Source organism: Brassica oleracea, chromosome C3, assembly GCF_000695525.1.
Source record: "Brassica oleracea var. oleracea cultivar TO1000 chromosome C3, BOL, whole genome shotgun sequence".
Lineage (NCBI taxonomy): Eukaryota > Viridiplantae > Streptophyta > Magnoliopsida > Brassicales > Brassicaceae > Brassica > Brassica oleracea.
In genome coordinates this window covers 17,248,090-17,257,141 of record NC_027750.1, presented here as the reverse complement: position 1 = coordinate 17,257,141, position 9,052 = coordinate 17,248,090, and the positions used below count along the sequence as shown (strand labels likewise).

The 9,052-nt window shown below is 30.6% G+C and overlaps 1 protein-coding gene across 1 annotated transcript; it reads left to right on the top strand.

The window, feature by feature from the left end:
* Nucleotides 1–542: 542 nt before the first annotated feature.
* Nucleotides 543–8,741, top strand: LOC106328108 (tricyclene synthase, chloroplastic-like). Its single transcript, XM_013766479.1, has 8 exons — nt 543–566; nt 655–886; nt 999–1,266; nt 2,816–3,200; nt 6,540–6,758; nt 6,865–7,003; nt 7,747–7,998; nt 8,387–8,741. The coding sequence occupies exons 2-8, from the start codon at nt 680–682 to the stop codon at nt 8,690–8,692; spliced, it is 1,776 nt and encodes a 591-aa protein (XP_013621933.1). The 5' UTR covers nt 543–566; nt 655–679; the 3' UTR covers nt 8,693–8,741.
* Nucleotides 8,742–9,052: the final 311 nt, after the last annotated feature.

The following is a 9,052-nucleotide window of genomic DNA, read 5'->3' as shown; positions in this document are numbered from 1 at the left end:
CCCCGTCAAAACGCGAGCGACTTGAGCTGGTCGCTCTGGCAAGTCGCTCTGGAATTCGGGAGCGACCTCAGTGGGTTGCTCTGAGAGGTCGCTCCGGGCTTCGTTTTGTGTCGTCTCGCCTTGGAAACGCGAGCGACCTCGGAGCGTCGCTCTGGCAAGTCGCTCTGAGAGGGGTGTCTCACGATAGAAACGCGAGCGACCTCTCCATGTCGCTCTGGCTGGATCGCTACGGGATGTGTGTCACAGCGACTTCACGGCGTCGCTCCGGTGAGGTCGCTCTGGTGCGCTGCTCGTCCGTTGATTACTTTAAACACTTCTTTTGAGCTCCAAATGCACCCAAATGCCTCCAAGAACTCCATGTGGTACTCCAATACCTGATAAAGACTCATGTATGCAAAATGCAACCTAAACATGGCTAAATCCTAGTCTATATGATCAAAATGCACATGGGTGAATGGATAAAACAATGTAAATATGCAAGATATCAAAACAAACAGGTCAGTTTGGCGCCCGGTGAACAAACCCCCAGAGGACTAGTCGGTTGGATCTCAGTCCGCCGGATACCCGTACTTATTAAAAACAAGTTGTTTTGATTATGTTTGAGGTCATTTTTCTATTTATATATGCACGCTAATACAAAGGTATCCACCACAGGTACCTAGAGTCTTACTTTTCTTCAATGGCCAGTCTAGTGCAGATGGGTTCACCTCTTATTTACAGTAAAGCCCTTGCGAAGACTACCCAACGTCCTCAGCCATTCACATGCACCATAGTAGCTAAAACGACACCGGGTAGTGAGTCTCCATCTGATCCTCGTCGTTCCGCAAACTATCGGCCTTCTCTTTGGGACCATCACCATCTCCTCTCGGTCAAGAATACATATACGGTACGTAAGTGTTCACTTTATACTTTTTAAAGTACGTTTTTGAGAATTCGCTATGTTCAATATGTCGAACATGTTCATATCTATGTTCATTTACAGCCTCTACTCGTTTCAGAATATTAAAAGTGTGCGAGAGAGAGATTTGTTGAAAGAAACTGTGAGAAAGATGCTCGATCATGAGAGGAGTACTCATGTCGACCAATTGAAGCTTATTGACGATCTACAAAAACTAGGGGTTTCATACCATTTTGAACAGGAAATCGACAATATGTTGACATTTACTTATCACAAATTAGATAAAAGTAACTTCATGGAATACGATCTACATGCTAATGCACTCAAATTCCGACTGCTTAGACAACATGGTTTCAATGTTTCAGAAGGTAAATCATCACTTATAAATGTTAAATTCTTGATCTATTTAATATTTTCATTTTATTTAGTTTTTACTAACATTTGCAATCTGTAATATATATAGTTATACGTAGTTATATATGCACCTTTGACCCATTGGAAAAGATAGGTAACTATCTTTAAACGTAGAAAGTGACTTTTGGGATAACGTTAAATGAATGATTTTAGACATATTATTAATTATATTTAGAGCCGTTAAAAAAGACATATTATGAATTAAATTTATACATATTTAAGATTACAGTAGGTATTATTTTGAAAAATTTAAATTGAAAGCCCGTAACAATAAAAAAAGGTTAATCCGAAAACCATTGCTTTTAAAACCAGACCTGACGGGCCAGTCAGACCGTGATTCGGCCTTCTAATCGGTTTCAGGTTGTACTAAAAATCAGATTTTAGTTAAACCGGTAAATCTGGTTAAAAACTGGTGAAACTCTTTAAAATTGGTGATTTGATTCGATATTAAATTCCGGTTTTCTCAAATTCAAATAATTTTTTTTTTAAAAACAGCAAATTTTAAAACGATTTCATAAAAAGGTTAAATTTTGGGAATTTTTAAATAGATATGGATTTATAAAAAAAATATTAATGAGTTTCTGAATCCGAACCGTAAAGATTCACCAAATCCAAACAACCAAAATTTATAAATATTCAAATGGAGCTTAAATCTTTAGTTTCCAAAACCCAAAACTCAAATAAATCCAAACAGACAAAATGCTCATCGTACTCCCAATAGTATTTTGGATCTTACTCATTTTCTCTCTTTTGAAAACATCTAGAACTTGATTATGCGAGAGCTTAAATAGACAAATACATTTTTTTTAAGCTGAAAAACTATGCCATTACACTTTGTTGCTTTTGGCAAGTGTTTTGAAAACCGAACCGGACCGGTCAGTCGCTCCGGACGGACCATGAGTCGGCCTTCTAACCGGTTCCGAGTTGTGCTGAAAACTGGATTTTTGTTAAACTGGTAAACCCGGTTAAAAAAACGGTGAAACTCGCTAAAACTGGTGATCCAGTTCGATATTAAAATCTTGTTTTCTCATATTCAAGTAAATGTTTTTAAAAAAACTGCAAATTTTTAAAAAAAAATCATAAAAATTTCATATTATTTTTTAAATATCTATCTAAATAAATTATTTTTCATTATTTGTTATATTATTTTTAAAATCTTCATTTTATTTTCATATAATTTTTAGATTCTACAATGATATAAAATTTTGTAAAAATAAATTTATAGTTACACATTCATATATAGTTACTTAATATAAACTATAATTAAAATTTAAAATTCGGTTAGAGCGGTCCGACTATTGACCCAGCTGCAATGGCAAATCAACTTCGGGTCCGGTTTTCAAAACATCGCCGAAAACATACTTAAATTCAAATGGAGGCGTATATATTATACAGAATACTGGAAACTACTTTTGTTAAACTACATCATTCGTACATCAGAGAATACATAATATATAAAAATATCAACAGTCGGTGTATAACTAATGAAATTGTTTACTCCAGATGTATTTGATGTTTTCCATGAAGACTGTGGTAAGTTTGAGAGCGGTGAAATAAATGGTTTCATATCTCTGTACGAGGCATCATATCTTTCAACAAAATCGGATACTAAGCTGCAAAACTACATCAGATTTTTTGCAACACAACAACTCAGAGACTTTGTTGATACTCATAGTAATAAAAATTGTGAATCCTTTGGCGTTGGAGAGATGGTGGCTCAAGCGTTAGATATGCCCTACCATTGGCGAATGAGAAGGCTAGCCACGAGATCGTACATAAATTTGTATGGAATGAAACCAAACAAGAACCCTGTCTTAGTTGAATTGGCCAAGCTCGATTTCAATATCGTACAAGCTGTTTATCAAGAAGAGCTCAAATACGTTTCCAGGTATATATTAATTACTAGTCATATAGCAATTTTACATATGTTAGACTTATTTAGACCATCTTCTACTCCATTCTAGTTTTTGCTATAAGTGGAGTTCAAAGTATAAATGTTCTAACCCTATTATATTTTTACTTTATAATAGAATAAAAACTAGTTTACTCAATAAATAGAGTAATTAATTTATTTTTATTCACTATTATATTTTTTATTTTAAAAGAAAGTAGTATTAATGTGGAACCAAACTCCATTATAAAATTATTCAATTCTGTAAGAAAAAAAAATAAAGTGAATATGTGAATAATAACATTAGCCATACTTTAGCTTTAACCAAATGAATATGTGCTACTCTATCATATTTAAATATAACGAGGAATCGGGTTACGCATTTGGATATTTGTTCAGTTCAGGCCATTTTTTGGATATCGAATTATTTGGATACAAATTTATCATCCATATAAGAACCGAAAAAAATTAGATTTGATCGGTTCAAGTAATTCTTGGTTCGGTTTATATAGTTAAACTAGGAGCCGACTAATACCCTGAAATTATTGGGTTTAGTTTTGTTCTCGTTCACCTTATTTTTTGGTTAATTTGGAAAGAAATCTAGAATAATTCAGTTAAAATATCAAGTAGATCAGATGGTCCGGATTAAAAGATCAGATAATTCTAATTATTTCACATTTCCGAGATAAAAAAAAATATTAAGATATTTTGGATTATTTGGGTAGTTTTGGATGATTAAGTTTTTTCAATTACTTTCATATAATATTATTAGGTTTATAAATTATATATATATATATATATATATATTTATATATAATAATAATTATTATAGGTATAAAACCATATTTCATTTATCTAGTTATCCATTTCATTTTTGGTTTGATTCTAATTTAATTCAAATATTTCAGATATAGAAATAAAGAAACCGTTTCAGTATTTCTGAATTTAGATTTGATTCCAATTTATATTTTTTTTAGTTTTGGTTCTGGTTCCATTCCAATTTAATTCGGATATTTCAAATATAGTTATAACACAAGGTCGACACTATTACATAACATGCGGTTTCGTTTTTCTCGGTTCGAGTATTTTTGGTTTCGGTCAATTAAGTGGCCACAATCCCACTGAAATGAACCAAAAATAAAATCGGATTGATTATTAGGTATTTCGGCTTTATATTTTTTTTTTCAAAATTACCTGTTTTTGGGATTTTGTTTAGATTTCGGTATTATTTTTAAGAAAAAAAGATAGTTTTGGTTAAATTCGGTAATTATTGTTTAGTTTGTTATTTTAATTAGTTAAGTTAATATGGTTCAGTTATTTCAACTATTTTGATAATTTTACAATTTTTTGGTTATTTTTATTTTTTATTTTTTTAGTTGCAAATAAAACTGAACTAAAAACTGAATTATTTTTCAAAATCAGACTGAACAAAATCAAACTCAATACCGTAACCAAACTGAACACCAAAAATTTGATTCGGTTTGGTTCAGCTTTTGGATAAAATCCGCAGGCTTAGTATTACTAATAGCCCCTGCTCTATATATGCGTTGGAGGTGGATTTGCAGTATTTAATGTTTAGTTGGTAAAAAAGGTAGAAATTGTTTTTTTAATAAACCCATAACCATAACTATTCTGAATGATGACACACGCCGACGTCGGCACAAACTACGAAAAATCTACATACATAAATATTCATTTAGTTCGGAAAACACGAACACAAATCTGATATATTTTATATTATTGTTTTTTTTTTTTTTGTGCAACGTTTTTATATTATTGTTTAGAAAGTAACTTTTTTGGCTTCGAATTGTCGTATTAAAAATTAGACTTTTTAAATTATTAGTACATTTAATGAATTTTATATATAACTAAAACGGATTATGTGTTAATAATATTAGATTTATATTTTTTATTAGATAAATGATTATAAATTAATATAATAAAATTGTCAAAACTAAAATCATATTCTATAAAATAAAATAATATATGTATATATATATTGTGTTGGTGTCTGATAGAATTTTATATTATAAAAGGTAAAAATTAAGATGTAAATAATTTACATTTAAATATTAATCAAGTAGAAACATTTGTATAATATACTAGGATCGGTCCGCCCTACGGTCGGGATATAATTTACGTATGATGTATATGTCTATATTATTGTATATTTTCTTTGCATGTGTTTTATGTTAGGATTTGAAAAAATGTATAATAATGTTCATGGTTGTTAAGATGTTTGGGCATGGAAAAAATACGTTTTAGCTCTTATTGGTAGTGTCTTAGATTTGCTTTGGAACTAATATGTGTTAGTGTTGTTTGCTTTACAAAATGATCCGTGCGAGGAAATGATTACCACAGGTCAACCGCATGAAAAATTAGATGTGGTATGAGTGAGGTTGTATGCTTTCGCATTAGTATGTGTTAATTTTGTTTAATCCTTACATAATAGTAGAAAAAAATCAATAAGTTTTAAATAAATAAATAGGGGTAAACGGAATATTTAACATTTTTTTTAATTAGTGTGAAAAAATTAGAACTTCTAATCTGAAAAAAGTTGAATATTATATAATACTGGTGTAGTTTTTTATGTGTGAGTGCAGTTTCAATTAAAAAAAAATGGTCGGCTAATATATATTATAACAACTCCGTGAGCTTTCATTTTGTGGTTGTTTAATTGTTTTGTTAAAATAATTTAGTTTAATGGCTAACGGTTAATATTTTTAATGGAGTTAATAAATAAAATATTTTTTTGCAGTGGCATTAAAAACATAAGTATTATAAATATGTTAAATGAGAAAGAGAGAGACGACTTACGTTTCAGAGATTTGGAAGAACCTCAGACGTTTCCAAGCGCCGCAGAAAAAAGGAGAGAGACACCTACGTTTCTTTGCTTCATTAGATTTAGGGTTATCGAGGTTGGGCCGACGGGCCGCATACATAATCATAAAGTAGTAGTCCAAAACACTATAGATATTCCCCTAACGATAAAAGCCCAACAAATTCTCAGATTAAATGAAGTGCTACGTTTAATACAGCTGGGACACGTGTCGGTCTGTCAGACATCGACTTTCCACGTGGCAAAGCAGGAGTGAGGCGAACATATTTTTATATATATAGATTTTATAAAATATTTTATCATATTTAAATAAATTGATGTTTAGTTTAAATTTTTTAAGAACAAAAATATTTATTATACTGGTTTTTGAATAAATAAGATAAAAACTAATAAATATTTGTAAGAATATTATGCATGTATGTCTGGACAAAACATTTTTTAATAATGTATAAATTGGTACTATATCATATTCCTGTTGATGTACATGTGGTGTGAAGCTGGTGGAGGGAGACAGGTTTAGCTAATCAACTTCATTTTTCAAGAGATAGAATAGTGGAAAATTATTTTTGGACTATTGGACAAATCCAAGAGCCTCAATTTGGTTACGTTAGACGAATAATGGCCAAGTTATATACACTTCTCACAACTATCGACGACATCTACGATATTTATGGTACTCTTGAAGAACTTCAACTCTTCACTGCCGCCTTTGCAAGGTAAAGTCTCCTACACTTCTACTTTCTTGAATGTTTTTGGCTATTTTCTAAATTATGAGTAAACATGATACATATCGATTTTTTTTTCTATTAAAATATGTTGCAGTTGGGATGTAAATCGTCTCGATGAACTCCCCGAGTATATGAGGTTGTGTTTTCTTGTAGTGTACAATGAAGTCAATAGCATTGGATGTGATATCCTCAGAAATAAAAACATCAACGTGATTCCTTTCCTTAGAAAGTCTGTAAGTGTATAATTTTTTTGCTGGTTATACTATTATTGTAGATGATCATGAACCTCTTTATTATGTAATATTGTAAGTAAAACAGTTAATAAAATATTTAGAAACTACAAATATTCTTTCATATGCTCATTCCTTTATGCTTTTTATGAAGTTCTTTATAAATCATTCTTGTTAAGATATTAAAATTTTAAATAATTACAGAATTAATTAGATTTATTTTATAATATGAATATATTTTATATTAAAAATAATATTGTTGAAACTTACAAAGGTTTTTTTATTATCTAAAAATATTAAGCATATAAAATAATAGAAATATAAATACAAATAAATATATATCATAAAATGCATGAATTAATATATTATATAATAGTTTTATTTGATAGTTTTATATATTAATTACTTACAAATCTACTAATTACTTATAATATATACATTTATGAAAAATATAACTTCTACATTATATTGCTTCTATAATTAAAAAATATTACTTATTTTGTTAGCAACTCTATGTGTCAAGATCATGCTTTGTTATTATTATTGGACACTTTATTATATATATACATCTATGTATACTTTTATTTTCTTATAATTATCAGGTTATATTAGTTACCATATTATTACCAATTTGTTCCGTAAACCAAAGAAACCATTGCTACAAAATAATCATACTTCAAAATCATGGAAATTCCTGCAAATATTGTAAGAAAATCTTCCTTTTTAATTATCCTACTACATTTTAGTGGGCAGATGTAAGCAATGCATTTTTAGTAGAAGCAATATGGTACAAAAGAGGGCACAAACCAAATACGGAAGAGTACATGCAAAATGCTTGGAAATCAATCGGGGTCCCAACAATATGTGTTCACTTCTACTGTGTATTCTCTGACCAACTCTCTGTTCAAGTCTTGGAGACTTTGTCCGAGCACTTACAGGACGTTGTCCGATGCTCTGCCTTTGTGGTCCGTCTAGCCAACGACCTTGTAACTTCTCAGGTATATCAATTTCTTCTAAGTTTATTTAGTTTTAGATTGACAGTCACCAATTTTAAGTGTCATTTTACAGCCCATTTTCATTACAGCCATCAAACAGTTTACTTTCTAACCACCAATAAAACTGTAACGCTTTGTTAACATTAAAACTGCGTTTAAACTATGATTAATTTTTTTTGTTTTTGAATTAAACTATGCTTACAATTTCCATCACCAGTATTCTAAGAATCGCGAATCGTTTTATTAGAAATCTGTACTGAAACTATTGATGATATGCATTTTTTTCAAAAAAAAAAAAGAAAAAAAGAAGACTATTGATATGCATGTAGTAGATGTAAAATAACTGATATACGGCACTCTTCTATTTTATGAATATGTGTATGATATGTAGGAGGAATTGGAGAGAGGAGATGTCCTCAAATCGATCCAGTGTTACATGAACGAGACAGGAGCTTCCCAAGAGAAAGCATGTGTGCACGTGCGGCAGATAATCAACGACATGTGGGACGAAATGAATTACGAGAAAACGAAATGTCGGTCTTTGCTAATCCCTCAAGATTTTGTGGAATCAGTCATGAACTTGGCACGCATGTCGCAATGCATGTATCAATATGGAGATGGACATGGCTCTCCCGAGAAAGCCAAAATCGTTGATAGTGTCATGTCCTTACTCTTTAACCCCATTATCCTAGATTGACTTGCATTAAATATATCGGTACTTTGGGCCATTTAGCCCATTAATTTATATATTGCTCGGGCTTCTTAAATTTTTTGTTTCCGGATAAAGGCTTCGTAAGAGTTGCCTTTACCATAAACAAAACAAAAAGTTGCATAAACGATTAATAAAAGGAGGATATAAGGAGTATATAAGCCTTATATAGAGTGTCTACGTAGACGAAATTAATCGGCCAATGAGAAACTATATTTTTGACATGTCACCTCTTCTATTTGTTTTTACAAAATGATCCTTTAACTTTTTAGTTAAACAATTATAACCGAAAATATTTTTTTAGTGAAATATATTATTTATATAAATATAATTATATTTGTTATTACC